The 16,551-nt window shown below is 45.7% G+C and overlaps 1 protein-coding gene across 6 annotated transcripts in view; it reads left to right on the top strand.

The window, feature by feature from the left end:
- pfkfb3 (6-phosphofructo-2-kinase/fructose-2,6-biphosphatase 3) overlaps nt 1–16,551 on the top strand; it is a 92,961-nt gene that overhangs the window by 54,990 nt on the left and 21,420 nt on the right. For all 6 annotated transcript variants that reach the window (XM_073066536.1, XM_073066537.1, XM_073066534.1 and 3 more), the window contains exons 2-5: nt 9,894–10,019; nt 11,461–11,557; nt 13,249–13,315; nt 15,064–15,138. In XM_073066536.1, the coding sequence (XP_072922637.1) occupies nt 9,894–10,019; nt 11,461–11,557; nt 13,249–13,315; nt 15,064–15,138 (365 nt within the window). The remainder of the gene's footprint in view (nt 1–9,893; nt 10,020–11,460; nt 11,558–13,248; nt 13,316–15,063; nt 15,139–16,551) is intronic.

Here is a 16,551-nt window from a genome sequence, read left to right as displayed (position 1 = left end):
CTTGTGCAATTGTAAATCTGATGCAATGTCGATTTAGTAAAACATTAAATGGAAATGGAAATTTGAAATGTAAATGATGGCCTTACAAAGATAACCTCAATGTATGGGTGTGGTGACCTTGTTACTAACTTATTTAATTCCTGGCCTTGTTACATCTAATGCTTAAAGTAACACAAAATGTAGAGTTCTGGTGGAGAGCGTTTGAAATGAGGAATTATAACTTTCTCTTCTCAGAGGTGTTCCCTGACCTGAATATTTCCAGTGTTCTTTTTGATTCAGATGAAGGGAGATTTGATTGAGGTACAGAGTTGAGAGCTGTAGATGGGACAAATGCAAGCAGGCTTTTGCCAGTGAGGCTGGGTGAGCCTAAACTAGAGGACATGGGTTAAGTGTGAAAGGTGACAGCAGGGGGAGCCCAGTGGGGGAACCTCTTCACTTAGACAGGGGTGTGAGTGTGGAACGAGCTGCTGGTGGAAGTGGTTGATGTCGGTTTAATTGCAACCTTTAAGAGAAGTTTGGATAGGTACATGGATGGGAGTGGTATAGAAGGCTAAGGTCCAGGTGTGGGTTGATGGGACTAGGCAGAGTAATGGTCTAGCGTGGACTAGATGGGCTGAAGGGTCTGTTTCTGTGCTGTCCCACTCCAAGACTCTACCTGTTTCCAGCATCTTTGGGTTTTTGGTTTTTTTAAAGCAGACTTGCATTTTGAGGCTTGGATTATCCCTGGATGAAAGTCAAAATCTTGCCCATTTCTGGTCAGAATTTAACTTGTGTTTAATTCCAGCCTTGTCTAACGTTCCTTCATGGAAGGAAATTAGCTCTTTATCCCTTCTGGTTTCTGTGACTCCTTGCCCACTGGTGTGAACCATCCTAGGATTTCCTCTGAAATGGATTTTAAGTCATGTGTGTGGCTGGGAATCAGTAATGAATACCGCTGACTTTCCCTCCTCATGACGGAGAAAAAAGCTGGTGGCCTTGACTGTCTTGAGGTAAATTTGTACTGATGGCAGTTGGATGCACGAGATCAAGATTTAATGTTAGCTTTATTTGCTGCGTATACATCAAACATGCAGTGAAATGCATTGTGTCAGTGATCAGCATGGCCAGAAAATGTGCTTGGGCAGTCTGCAAGTGGTGCCATGCATCTGGTGTCAATGTAGCATGCCCGAAACTTGCTAACCCTAACCTTGCTTGTCTTTTGAATATGGAAGAATTTGGACCACACGTGGGGAGAACATCCAAGCTCCTTACAGATAGTTGTGGGACTTGAACCCCAATCTTTAGCTGGCACTGTAAAGCAGTTTTCTTAGTGCTACGCCACCATAGTTGGGAATTGTAATTAATGCTCTTACAAAAAAAAAGACCCTTGTGCTTGTGGTGTTGACGTGCCCGTTGTCGAGCCTTGCTGGTGATGTAGACTGAAACCACCCTTAAGGGGGCTATAGCTCAGGGGTAGAGCATTAGACTGCAGGGCGACACAGTAGCATTGGGGTTAGCACAGTGCCTTACAGTACAAGTGACCTGGGTTCAGTTCCTGCTGCTGCCTGTAAAAGGAGTTGGTATGTTCTCCCTGTGACCATGAGCTTCCGGCTGCTCAGGGTTCCTCCCATAGTGTTCTGTGGTACACTCGTGTCTGTTATTTCAGTGTGGTAATCTATTGAGCCAATTCAGGAAACACAGTCTATTTTACAGCAATCTTGTTACTATTATAAGCCAGGGAGAATCCGCAGTATTACATGGCAAAATGCTGCTCTAATATTGCATCATATTACCAAAGACGAGTATTTAGGGATTTCCTGTGAGTACGCACTGCAGTGATTTCCCCCCTCAGCAGTGGATGAAGTTTTTTTGTCATACTGCAACCTGCTCCGTGTCCTAATTCATGCTTTCAGCCTCCAACCCGTCACTGCTTTGATTCAGATCGCCATTGTCGCCTTTGAGCGTGTGTGGTTCGAGCCGGTGGACAACTCTCTTCAGTATTCCTGTTGTTGTACTGGCCTCTGCCCTGTCTCTGTGAGGTGTTGCACCCAGCAGTTTCATAAGCCGAAGCTAACAGTTGGAGAATGGTTTCAAGAGGAAACCACACAGTGCTTGATGGCAATATGTTGAATAGGCCCTGAATCACATGGGCAAAGTGCATGTAGTTTAAGGTTACTGTGAAAAGGTTTTAAAGTTCTCTCATGATATGCATTACTCTGAAGTAGGAAGCACTCCTAAATTCAGTTGTAGAGTAACAGAGCGTGGAAACTGGCCCTTTGGCCCAGCTGGCTCAGGCTCACCAAGTTGTAGACATTCGGAGCCCATAACCCTCCCAGCCATTACACTGATATTGTATCATACTGCCACGAGAGCTTTTTAAAATTCAGATATATTGGATGTTTGCATTAACAACTAACATGCCTAAGGATATCCAGGACCTGCTCGCAATTGTTGACACACATACTGGCACCAGCGCAGCATGTCTGGAACGCTCAGAGCATGAGCAACAACAGGAAAAAAGCAGGCTCCTGTGTCACACACGCATATACCTACCTCTGGCCCCAGTGGCAGGCCACCTCCAGGTCCCATATACCTACCTCGGTCCCCAGGGCAGGCCACCTCCAGGTCCCATATACCTACCTCGGTCCCCAGGGCAGGCCACCTCCAGGTCCCATATACCTACCTCGGTCCCCAGGGCAAGGCCACCTCCAGGTCCCATATACCTACCTCGGTCCCCAGGGCAGGCCACCTCCAGGTCCCATATACCTACCTCGGTCCCCAGGGCAGGCCACCTCCAGGTCCCATATACCTACCTCGGTCCCCAGGGCAGGCCACCTCCAGGTCCCATATACCTACCTCGGTCCCCAGGGCAGGCCACCTCCAGGTCCCATATACCTACCTCGGTCCCCAAGGCAGGCCACCTCCAGGTCCCATATACCTACCTCGGTCCCCAGGGCAGGCCACCTCCAGGTCCCATATACCTACCTCGGTCCCCAGGGCAGGCCACCTCCAGGTCCCATATACCTACCTCGGTCCCCAGGGCAGGCCACCTCCAGGTCCCATATACCTACCTCTGGCCCCAGGGCAGGCCACCTCCAGGTCCCATATACCTACCTCGGGCCCCAGGGCAGGCCACCTCCAGGTCCCATATACCTACCTCTGGCCCCAGGGCAGGCCACCTCCAGGTCCCATATACCTACCTCTGGCCCCAGGGCAGGCCACCTCCAGGTCCCATATACCTACCTCGGTCCCAGACTCACCGTCCAGTCCACTGTTGTGGTTGTGTTCTGCAGGTGGAGAGGTGGTGAGTGTGCTTAAACTGACTTGAGTGTAATCTGGAGCAGTTTATTCTTTGCTTATCCTAGTGCAGTCCACGTCCAATGTCCTGACGCTGGTGTGTGCGGTACTGGCGCACTATCGTTGCACTGGCATTGGTTAGCTGCCTAAGATGCCACAAACTAAGGAGTCATCGAGAATGACAGCACAAACAGGCCAGTCAGCCAATGTATTCCATGCCCAGTTGTTGTTCTGCCTAGTCCCATTGACCCGCGCCTGGACCATACACCTCCCGTCTATGTACTTATCCAAACTTAAATGTTGGAATTGGTCACACACGTTCATCACTTCTGCTGGCAGCTGGTTCCACGCTCACACCAGGCTCTGAATTAAATACTTCACTCTTGGCCTATGACCTAGTTCTAACCTCAGTGGAGGAAGAGTGCTTGAATTCAGCTGATTAATACCCCTCAACTTTGTATTCTATCAAATCTCCCCTCCTACACGCTGACGCACCATAGCATCTGTCATGCACCTGGCCCTAATGTACCAAGGAAACAAGAACACTGATGTCAGAATGCTGTTTCTGGATTTCAGTTTGGCATTCAGTAATATTGTCCCACAGACCTTGGTGAACAAACTCCTACTCTGTCTAAATACACCACTGGGCAACTGGGTGCTGGACTTCCTAACTAGCAGACCTCGCAGATGGTCACAATGCACAACTGCTCCATCCACATCATCTTCAACACTGGTGTCTCCCAGGGCTAAGCGCTGAGCCCATAGCTATGCATTGCTCACACATGACTGCACAGGACCAGACACCTGAGTCAACACGTTGTCAAGTTCTCTGATAACATGACAGTGAGGCACATCAACGGCGAGATGGCCTACAGAGAGGATGTGGAAGAGATCAAGGTCTGGTGCCAGGCAAATAACCTCATCCTCGATGTCAATAAGACAAAGGAAATGGTTACCAACTTAAGGAGAACTTTCATCTCTCGCACTCTTTACAGCAGTGGACGCTGCGAGTAGTTTCAAAATCCTGAGATTGCACATTTCACAGAGCTTCTCCTGATCCCAGAAGACATTCTGCACCATCGGGAATGCTCAACAGCAGCTGTACTTTCTGAGGAGGCGAAAGAGCCACAGAGGTTGGATTTAAATGTGCCTATGTAGGTCCGTTCCTCTTTCTGGAGCAGCAATATGATCACCTCCATCATTCCCTCTGGTTGTAAGAATGTAAAGCTGAGGCTTTGTGGGGCCATTGGTCAGACACTTGGAGTATTGTGAACAGTTTTGGGCCCCACATCTAAGAAAGGATATGCTGGCCTTGGAGTGTGTCCAGAGGAGGTTTGAGTATGATCCCGGGAGTGAAAGGATTAATGAGTGAGAAGTGTTTGATGCCCCTGAGTCTGTACTTGCTGGTGTTCAGAAGAATGAGGGGAGATCTCATTGAAACCTATGGGATATTATTGAAACTCTAAAATAGAGTGGGGACTCCGGGTCCAGAGGAGACAGCCTCAGAATAGAAGGACAGATGAGGAATTTGTTCAGCCAGATGGTAGTGAATCTGTGGTGTTCATTGCCACAGACTGGAGGCCAAGTCATTGGTACATTTAAAGTGGTGGTTCATAGGCTCTTGATTAGACAGGGCATGAAGGCAGGAGAATGTGATCGAAGAAAAAAAAAACCCAGGCGTGATTGATTTGCGGAGCAGAATTGCTGGGCCAAATAGTCTGATTCTGTTACTGTCTTATGGGTGCCAATAGATTGGGATATTTAAATTCTATTTGCTCAGCAGTATTTTGAGGAACAGCAATTTGTTTCTAAACAGTGGTTTTAATTCCCTTCCCAGATGTCTCCAAGTCCTTTATCGCTCTTGAAAAGTGCATTTGGATTGTAATCACTGGAGCGATGGTGCAACCAATATTACCCCGCAGTCAGCAATATGTTGCTGACCACGTGATCGCTATTTTCGTACTTACTGTCACTTTAGGAATGTTGATTGTTCAGGACACTGGAACAAACCTCTCAAGAATGGGTAATAGAAAAACGTAGGGCTATTTAGGAGGAAAAGGTTAGATTGATTTCAGTAGGTTATTGGGTCATTACAACATAGGAGAAAGGTGCTGTGCTGTGTTAATGAGCCTTGACTCGAGTCTTTTGCCCTGCCTGAAATTTAGACCCACTGAGTCACAACTGACATTGGGATTAATGATAAACCATCTGTAACCTTTAATCGCAAACTCAGAAGCTGTTCACTTCTGAGGGTGAGCTATGGCGTAATGTCTTAAACACAAGAGAACCTGCAGATGCTGGAAATCCAGAGCAGCATGCAGACAACATTCTGGAAGAGCTCAGCTGGTCGGGCAGCACCTGTGGGAATAAAGACTCAGTGGTTCAGGCCAAGTCCCTTAATCAGGGCGTTGCTGATGGCTAGATTGACCCTCCCATATCTGAAGGATCTCTACCCAAGACATTGCTCTTTATTCCCTCTCATAGATGCTGCTTGACCTGCTGAGTTCCTCCTGCAATTTTTCTTTTCTGGGGTATTGTTTCAGATTTTTTGAAGTTGAAGCATGTAAATCATCCAGGTTGAGGATATTGTGGGTGGAAAGTTCTTCATGCCATGGTGGTGTAGCGGTTAGCATAACACTATTACAGCTCGGGTCGTCAGGGTTTGGGGTTCAATCCCAACATCCTCTGTAAGGAGTCCCTGTAGAATGCCTGGCTTTTCTCCCGATGTTCCGGTTTCCTTCACCAGTCCAAAGACGTACTGGGTAGGTCAATTGATCATTGTAAATTTTCCTGTGATTAGGTTAGGGTTAAACCTTTGAGGGTACATGCAGATTTTTTGAATGGTTTGGGAATGAGGGGAATATTTACAAAAGAGAAACTGAAGCCTGTGGCAGATCAACCATGATCTCATGAGGGATGCAAGTAGGATTTATGCCTGCAGGTTTCTTCCCCCAGGGTTGGGTGAGATAACAGGTCAAAGGTGAAATATTTAAGGGGAATGGGAGGAGGAATCACTTCACTCAGGGTGGTGCAGGCGCTGGACAAACTGTCAGTGGACACAGATGTCAAAGTTGAGCTCATTGTCATGTGTACAATACATCTACGCCCAGATGCAATGGAAAAACTTAGAGTGGCATCACAGACATAGCATCATAAAGCAGCATTCACAGTAGCATAAATTAACCAAGTTGTACATGAAAGAACGCGATTAGCACGGTGAAAGTTTTCATAAGTGTTGCTAAACTCTAGTGATTAGTGTTTTGCTATTTAGACTGTAAGAAGTTAGAAACGGGTACACAGATGAGAAGGTTATGGAGTGCTATGGTCTGGTGCAGGCAGATGGACTAGGCAAAAGATCGGGCTGGCATAGAGTAGATGGGCCAAAGGGCCTGTTTCTGCTCATTCTTGTGTTCTTGTCGGTGACCAGTTCCAGCTGTGTAGAGTTGCAACCACATCACAATGCACATCAGCATGCCTTGTCCACAAAAATGCATGTCACTAATGTTCTGTGAATCATTACCACTTTGAATTGTTCTTTGAGTTTCCAGGGGCCAATAGATTGGAGAATTTGATTTTGCCATGAGTTCGCAGCTGATTTAGTGACTACAAACCAGTTTTAGGAACCTTGCTCCCTAGTCTAGTTCTGATTGATTTATTGGCAGTTAATTGACCTCTGCCTGTGTTAGCTTGTGATGACTTTTTTATCCTTTAGTATATCAATCATTATCGACTACCACATGCCTGCCAGCCAGCCATTGGCTGGTACATCTTTGGCACTGTTAAACAAGATACTTCTAGCCATAAAGATTAATGTGCCGCTGAAGTCTCCACGTGTGATCAGTGATATGTGGGCTGATGACATGCACGTGGCCTATCTCCACTCTTTTTTTCCCACACTGCCTTTGAAGATCAGGAATGATCTTGGTCCGTAGTTCATCTTACCAAGTAGGTTTCATTGGTTAACTTGGTGCTAAATTTTCACCTTGAACTTGATGCCCTAGGATTAGCAAATTTGGTTCAGCCTAAAATTGAGGCATCTTATTTTAGTGAGTGAGAGAGAGATCCCTTTAACCTAGTTCTAGTCCCACTAGCCTGAGGAAATGGTTTGTCCACTTAGAGCCTGCCTGTTCTCCACCTGAGGAGCTTGTCTCTTGGGACAGCTGTATAGACAGTGGTTTCACTATTTCCAAGATGAGCACGTTGCATGTGAATGCAAATGTGTAGAGTCAGAGCACTACAGCTCACAAACAGTCCCTTTGGCCCATCTAGCCTGTACTGAACCGTTACTCTACTTCATCCCATCAACCTGGACCTTAGCCCTCTATACCTCTCCTGTCTACAGACTTGTCCAAATTTCTCTTAAATGTTGAAATTGACACACTTCCTGTGGCTGCTCATTCCACACTGAGTGAAGAAATTCCCCCTTGGATTCCCCTAAACATTTCCTCCCTTAAAATTTGGCCTCTAGTTCTTGTCTCACCCAATCTTGGTGGGTGGGTGGGGGGGGGGGGGAGAAGCCTGCTTGCATTTGGCATATCTATGCCCCCTCGTTGTCCTACCGTTCAGGGAAAAAAGTTCGAGCCTATTCAGCCTTTCCCAGTAACTTGGGTCCTCGGTATCAACAGCATCCTTGTAAATTTTCTCAACACCGTTTCAATCTTATTGATACCTCTCCAGTAGGAAGGTTATGAAAGCCGCACACAACACTCTAAATTTGGTGTCTAGTGTGAGTGTGATTGAGATGTAGTGTCCATCTCTGTTGTGTTGGGGCAGGGTAGGAGAAGTACCAATCCCAGGTAGTTCCAATCAGAGGGAAGGGTTCAACTCGGGTCTAAATCCAAAATCTGATCAGTAGGATACCTGTTTATATTCCATCCTCTCCAGTGAAAGTTGGGTGCACATGCAAAGCCCCAATTACAACCTACTTCATGTTTAATTTAGGGTATTTTATAAATGTTTGTTTTCCTCTGCTTGAGCAAAGTAGTCCTTATTTTCTGAACTTACCGTGCTATTACTTCAAAGTGCACAAGTCCTGTTGCATCTTGAGTGTTGAGCTGAAATCCCAGGTTACATAAATGTTCTCTGTGCATGATTTTGTAATGCGCAAACTTCAATTCTCAAATAGCTTGAGTGCATGTTGTACTTGTGAAATTCGTTGTGCCTTTATCAGCTTGAGTCCTATGTAATGCATCTTGAGTAAGAAAGCTTTATATCTGAGGTACATCACTGTACTTTTTGCAAGTTCTGTAATTGAAGGCCTTTTATCGTCAAAAGTGCAAAGAATGTTTGAAGAGCAAAGCCATTTTCTTTTGGTGGTATCTTGTTGCATTGATGAAGTTTTTACGGCCTTGTCGACTGTCTGCTCTGGGTTTAGCACCTGTTGCACTAATTTCATGAATTTGAGCCAGAGGCTGTACCTGCTGTTTGAGATTCCAGTTACTGTGGGGTTGCAGGAGCACTAACGTCGAACGCTGGCAAATTATATTTTAGAGATACAGCACAGTAACAGTTCCTTCCAGCCCAATTACCCCCATGTGACCAATTAACCTACTAACCCATGCGCCTTTGGAATGTGGGAGGAAGATCGCATGGTTACTGGGAGACTGTCGGTGCTGTAATAGTGTAACACTGACTGCTATGCTACTCTGGTTTTCCCTTGTACTACTTTGATGTATTGATCAGGTGAAATGATCTGTATGAATAGCATGCAAAATGTGACAGTCATATGTACTGACTGAGGTACAGTTTCCACTCTACTTCAGCATGTGACAATATTAAACCGATTTACAGCTTGCAGTAGTTTTTTGAGCCCATTGCTCTACGGGGGCACTGACAGCTGCTCGACAGAGTCCTCCGTCCTGGGACGGTTGTCACCAGCTGCAGCCCATTGAAGAGCCCTCCTTAGGGATGGGGTCTCTGGAGATTGATTATTTTTTTTTTTTAGCTCCGAGCATTTATGGATGGGGTTGCAAGCCCATGCCCAAACCACCCTCCCCCTTTGTAGCCAGCCTGGGACTGTCCATGGTGGCGTTTCACAATTGTTGCAAATATTTATTGCCTGTCCTTAATTCTCATGACGGAGGTGGCAAACTACCTTATTAAACAGCTGTACTCCTTGTGTAGCACTTGTAAGAGACACCGCAAGAGACCAGTTTTGCAGGAAACCGGAGCACTGGGATGCAAACTCCTTGCTGCGGTGGAATTGAACCATGGTTATTCGTGCTATAAAATGCTAATCATATCACTACTGTGTAACTAATATGTAAAATATAAATGGATTTCAAATTTAATGTAAATTTTGTAATCTTCTGACTTCCTCTGTTTTGGGTAGAAGTTTATTAGAAGTATGACTTGTTCTGACAGGCTAATACACGTGCTTTTGTGGGACTCCTCTGAAATTCAGTTCTGCTACAGCAGAGCGAAATGCTGGAGGAATTCTGCAGGTCAGACAGCTTCTATATTCCTAATGAAGGGCCTTTCCCTCCATAGATGCTGCCCGGCCTGCTGAGTTCCTCCGGCACTGTGTGTGTTGCTGAAAGAGAATTAGTATTGTAAATGCATTGGTTTTTGTACTAGTGAAACTGAATGGAGTATTTTTCCTTTTGTTTTTTGAGCAGCATATATTCCACACCTTACCAACTCCCCCACTGTGATTGTGATGGTGGGGCTGCCGGCTCGGGGGAAGACCTACATAGCCAAGAAGCTGACCCGGTATCTCAACTGGATAGGAGCCCCAACCAAAGGCAAGTATGCTGGCCAGGCAGAATACCACTGAGGTAAGGCTGGGCCTTGTGTACAGGACATTGATGACTTTCACATTCGCTGTGGGGCATTGGTGGGTTTGTGGGCTGGAAGCTTGCCTCCCGGGCTGGACACCTGGTGCTAAGGGGTGGCGTGGTAGTGTATCAGTTAGCGTAAGCTGCCCGTGACCCGGGTTTAATTCCCACCACTGTCTGAAAAGAACATTGTACAGCACAATACAGGCCCTTTGGCCCAAAATGTTCTCTCAACCTTTTGACCTACTGTTACATTAGTCTAACCTTCCCCTCTTGCATTGCTCTCCATTTTTCTATCATCCACGTGCCTGAGTCTCTTAAATGCCCCTAATTAAACCACCCCTGGCAGCACACTCCATGCACCCACCAATCTCTAAAACAAACTACTACCTCTGACAGCCCCCCTATACTTTCCTCCAATCACCTTAGAACGATTGAAGTCAGTGCATTGTCTCCGTAACCACATGGATTTTCTTTGGGCCCTCCTGTTTCCCCTCGCGTTCCAAAGATGTGACCATCAACCATACATGGGTGTAACTGGGTGGAGGGGACTCTGGGCTGGAAGGGCCTGTTACTTTGTATCTCAATAAAAATAAAGATGGGTAGATAAATCTGAATCTTGAACAACAATCAGATTTTTATTTTTAGCTGAATGTGCTTTACTCCGTAAACTGAATCGGGGATACTTTCAAGCTTGCTGCCGCCCAAGGTTGAGTACTGGCTGATCCAGAATTCAAGGGGAGTAAATGGGGGCATGAGATTCTGTGGATGCTGGAAATCTTAAGCAACTCCGACAATGCTGGAGGAATTAAGCAGGTCAGGCAGCATCTGTGGAGGGAAATAAACCGTTGACATTTTGGGCTGAAACCCTTTTCCGGGATTGGTGGTAGAGACAGGTACTGTAGGGACATTTAAGAGATGCTTGCACATGGATAAGAAAAATAGAGGACCTTGTGGGTGACGAGGGTTAGATTGATATTGCAGTTGGTTAAAAGATCTGCACAGCACTGTGAACTGGAGCGCCTGTGCTGTAATGTTCCATGAAACACTTTAAATCGCTGCTGATGGGGTTAATTTTGCGCTGTTGTCTGTAAGGAGTTTGTACATTCTCCCTGTGACACGGGCTTTCTCTCTGGGTGCTTTAGTTTCTTCCCACAGTCCAAAGATGAATGGTTAGAGTAGTAAGTTGTGGGCATGTTCCCAGCACAATCCTTGAACTATGGTCATTGATACAAAGGACACATTTCACTGCTTCCATATATGTGCGACAAATTATCTAATCTCTCTCTTTATCTATGTGCCAATAACCAGGGTCTATAAACTGTCCTTGTGACACACTCAGTGAGCAGGAGATTAAGACCCAGGGTACATTTCTTTGCTTCACTAATAATACTCTTCTGTTGTACAGTTTTCAACGTTGGCGAGTACCGTCGGGAGGCTGTAAAGTGGTATCGGTCATATGACTTCTTCCGCCATGACAACGAAGACGCTATGAAAATTCGGAAGTAAGTAGGCTTGGCGGCCTGGATCTTCAAGCATTGCGTTTGTTGGTAGCTTAACACAACTGAATTAAGCCCAAATGTGAATGGCAGTTGTATTAGATACAGGAAAGCTTTATTTAATAAAAATGTGTTTTGCCAAATTCCCATGGGGAGCCCAGCCTCCTCTTAGTGGACTGCCTATACTTGCTGCCTCAGTAAAGCAGACAGCATAATCAAAGACAATCTCTCTTCTCCTCTCTCCCATTGGGGAGGAGATACAAAAGCCTGAAAGCGCTTACCATCAGGCTCAAAGACAGCTTCTACCCTGTGGTTAATGAGATTACAGAGCAGTTTTCTACTACAGTAGGAATGTACTCTTGACCGTGCAATCTACCTCGTTGTGGCCCCTTTGCACCTTACTGCCTGCCTGCCTGCACTACCATCTCTGTAACTGTAACACTGTTCTGCATTCTGTTGTTGTTTTACTTTGCACTACCCCAATTCACAGTTTGAATAAATTGATTGGCTTTTCTTGAGTGATGCAGCATGGGAGCAGGCCCCTTCGGCCCATTGAATTCATGGCGCCCAGTCACACCCGTGTGACCAATTAACGTACTAATCTGTACGCATTTGAATGTGGGAGGGAGCGAGCCCCTGGACAAAACCTACGTAGTCATGGGCGAACATGCAAGCTCCTTGCATTTAGTGGCAGAATTGAGCCAGGCCACCCGCTCTGTATTAGTGTTACGTTAATCAATGTGCTACCTTGCCACCCCTAAAGCAGGGCAAGCTTTTCCACTGTACATCGGACAGTGGGGAAGGACCACAGTACAGGGTTCATCTGCTACTGGAGACGGGTGAGTGGATTGAGGAATTATTGTAGTGGTGTACCAACCCAGAAGACCACAAGAGTGGCAACAGTCCTATTGGCTTTAAGGAATGTAATAGAACACTATGTAACACATTGAATATGAATGTAAGAAAGAAAGGCATCGCTTGGTTATTTTCGTAATTTTTTAGATTATGAATAAAGTTTATTTGGATTTTAAAAAGCATCTTGTCAAACAGCTAACAAAGATGCAATTTACTTTCAATCCTGCTGTCAAAACCTGTTTCAGTAATTACCCAAGTGAATTTGAGTGTTGAAGATGGCATCCGACCGGATCACTGCAAAATGACAGATTTTTGTGGTGTAGAAGTTGGGGAATTAAACTAACATCCTTGCAGTGGAGTGACTGAATTGTGATAGAAAACTGGCAGAGTAAGCATGTTTCTCGTTTTAAAATTTGTGGAGCCTGTTTGAGTACAGATCCCACATTATCTCCCTCTACACTGTACTTGACTATTGTCCTGTGTTTGAGTTCCTGCCGTTCTTTTTCTTTTGACCCAATATTTAGAGGAAGCTCTCAGATATTTTGTGCAGTTGTTGATCATGCTCGGCAAACAGCCAGAAGTTCCAAATTGACCTTATTAGGGTTGGATCTGCCTTGCACCAACTCTTTCAATAGACATTCGCATCCCGTGGTGTAATGCTAAGGAAGGAAATGGACTTTTTTTTTCCCGTGAAAGGGCCACATTGTTACAATTGTATGTTTGCTAGTACTATAAACCCAAGAGTGATCCTGTGTCTTTTTGTTTGGGAAGGGTCTTTTTGAAATCTGCATTGCTGCTATGTGCGCCATATTGGGTCTGACTTGTCCTTGTTGTTTTTGCAGGCAGTGTGCGTTGGCAGCCTTGAGAGATGTGAAGGCCTATCTAGCAGAGGAAGGTGGCCAAATTGCAGTAAGTCCGTCTCCTTACTTGACAGATTGGGCAGGGTGATGCTGCTTGTAAAATGTAAAGGCTGATTTATACTTGTGCGTCGCATCTACGCAGTAGGTGTTGCGTACCCTATGCCGTAGGGTGACATGCACCCCTCCAGAAAAGTTACTCAGGAGCCGTGACGATGCAGACCGCAACAACTGTGATTGGTCCGCTTGGTAGCATCACATTTCCGGTTGCTGCTTCTCCGCCATGTCTGTAGGCTGTGCGTACACCGATACGAAATAGATGAAGCAAATCGCCAAATCTACCTGCTGACATGCGAAAGTGTTTGAAATGCATTTCCTCGTCCATGTTTCTCACAAAGAAACTCAACACAGTGGCTTAGAAACCCCACCGCCAACTAGCATTTTGGCGCACACCAACACATGCTCGTTACGGCGTAGAGCGACGCAGAAGTGAAAATCAGGACTACAGCATAGGCTGCGGTGTAGCCCGTACGCACGAGTATAAATCAGCCTTTAGAGCCCTCACCATCTAGGACATTCCTGCTTCTCATTACTACTGTAGGGAAGGAGGTACAGGAGCCTGAAGATGACACCCAGAAGTTTAAGCAATGCGTCTTCCCCTCTTGAATCAGATTTCTGAATAGTCAGTGAACCCACAAGCACTAGACTATTTTGCTCTGTTTGCACAAGATTTTTTATATTTCTGTAACTTACAGAATTGTATGTAAATTACAGCATTTTGTGTATTGCCCAGAGCTGACAATGCAATGAATTTCATGACCTGTGTCAGCCACGAGCCTGATTCTATCACCCTACAGGAGGGCATTCCACAGCACCGGATCCCCTCCAACAAGACGACCAAGGTGAAGAGTCAGAATCGGATTTGTCATCGCTGATGTATGTCATGAGGTTTGTTTTGCAGCAGCAGTACACAAAATCACCATGAGTTACATGTGAGGAAGCTTCCCAGCTTCCCCTTTCTGAAGTCCACAATCAACTCCTTGGTATTACTGATGACTGCAAGGTTGTTGTTGGGTTACTAATCAAACATGCTGTCCAGTATGCTTCCTGGACACCGTCTGAGATTCTGCCAAAAGCAGTTCTGTTATCGCCAGATTTATGGTTGGAATTTGAGCTTTGCCTGGTGACACTGAGCATAAAGGAGGGTCATTGCGTGAGTGTAGAGTGGCAGCCTCCTGTTCAATCTGAGATGGAATAAGGATAATTCAAGATGCTGTGTAGAGTGGCTTAAATGTGCTGGTGATGGATATGTCTGGAGCTTAGAATTTATTAATTAGCTCTTTAGTATGAAGTAGTTGAAATTTGGAAGTTTAATCATTGAACTTGATCCATCATTTGGAGCTGAAACATCTGCAAATGTTTAGCTAGGCTCCGTGACCAACCAAACTTCCTAATAGTCAACCCGAGCTACTGACATTCTGCAATATTTCAAACTAGTTGGAATGTTATGGCTAGCTTGCCTTGTAGCTGTTTGGGCTGTTAATATTCATTGGCTTGCGTTACATGTTTGTACCTAATTCCAAAGTAATGATTTGCTCTGTTGTGCTTTAAGTGAAGCAGGTAAAATATGGAACGGATGCCAGCATTTTATTGGATTGATTCAAGGCTTTATGCTTGGTTGGAGTCGTGGGACTCCAGAGTTGCCTTAAGTTCCTTACTAACAATCCTCGCAGGAAAAATCAATATTCTGAGCAAGATGGTAATTGGATGGCTCTAATCAAACTGTCTTAATTTAATCAGGTTTTCGATGCTACAAATACCACCAGAGATAGACGGGCGATGATCCTGAACTTCGCGGAGGAAAACGGATGGAAGGTTAGTGCTGGCCGGAGATGATACCGAATTTCTAAAGCTGACACTGTGGCCAAAGCTCAGGTCTTGGAAATCTGGAGTGTTGGATTTGAAATGAGGGTGCAAATTGTAACTCCTTGCCTGCGTACAAAATTTAGTGTTTCTGCAGCATCTCTTTGAAAGTTAAAGTAGCAAATACGGCAGCCAATTTGCACACAGCAAAATTCCAAAAAGCCAAGAAGTTGATTAGAGCAAGTTTTGGGTGAGGACACTGGTTTTGGGGGGTTGGGGGGGGGGGGGGGGGGGAATTCCACTGCCTTTCATCAGCATTTGGCATCCTTAAGTGAGGAGGCGGGTCTGGGTTTAATACCTGGTCTGAAAGACGTCAGCTGACAGTGTAGAGCTGCACTGAAGGGTGGACCTTTGTGCGGCTTAAAAGCATGGTAGCCTAGTGCTTAGGTTAACGCTGTTTACAGCGGCAGCAACACAGGTTCAGTTCTGCCAGTCTCTGTAAGGACTTCGTGTGTCTCTCACATGACAGTGTGGGTTTACTTTGGGTGCTCCGGTTCCCTCCCGCAGTCTAAAGATGTGCAGATTAGTAAGTTAATTGGTTAGTGTGGGCTTGTTGGACTGGAAGGGCCTGATGCTGTGCTCACTCTGTAAATACAATTGCACAAGGCCCAAATAGTGCCATTCTCCTTCTGCTCCCAGCTGTGGCATGGAGTTCTCCCTCTTGATCATTAAAAAAAAAATCCTTTATTGAAGCTTAATTGTCATTCAACCACACACATGAATACAGCACAATGAAAATGTTCTTCTGGGGCCAAGGCACAAAAGGACATATATAGCCCGTAATTATGAAAGCAGAAAAAATGTCTATTTTAAAAAAACAAATAATCGATCTCTGGCATTCCAGTTGTCTGTGCAAGCTCTGAATGATGGACCCAAGCTGTAGATTTGTAGCCAGTGTTGCTGATCGTATGCTTAGTAACTATAGCCTGTGTGAGGTGCGTATTCTCAGTGTACGCACCTGTTGGTAGGTTGATCAGGGTACAGTATCTAAGAAACACTTGGAATGGTACGTAGAGAGTTGTGGTTTGGAGGGATGTGGGCAGAAAGCAGGAAATGGGGACCAGCACGGATTGGTTGGGTTGAAGGGTGTGCTGTGGTGGTGGGGTGGATTAATGGGTGGAGGTGCTTCGGAAAGAAACAGTCGGTGTGGGTGCTGTATAGCCTCACCCCTGATGGGAGTAGGGCACACAGCCCATAATCAGGGTTGGTGGGGTCCTTCATGATAGTGCTGGTGTTTTTCCAGCACCTTTCTGTATATGCTGTACGTCCTTAATGGATATTCCGATGCCGTTGATGCATCAGGCAGATTTAACTATCCATTAGAGAGCTCTCCTGTCTGCCGCAGCACAGACTCCGTTACCGCAC

The sequence above is a fragment of the Hemitrygon akajei genome, chromosome 14, assembly GCF_048418815.1.
Source record: "Hemitrygon akajei chromosome 14, sHemAka1.3, whole genome shotgun sequence".
Taxonomy (NCBI): domain Eukaryota; kingdom Metazoa; phylum Chordata; class Chondrichthyes; order Myliobatiformes; family Dasyatidae; genus Hemitrygon; species Hemitrygon akajei.
This window is presented reverse-complemented; position numbering and strand designations above follow the sequence as displayed.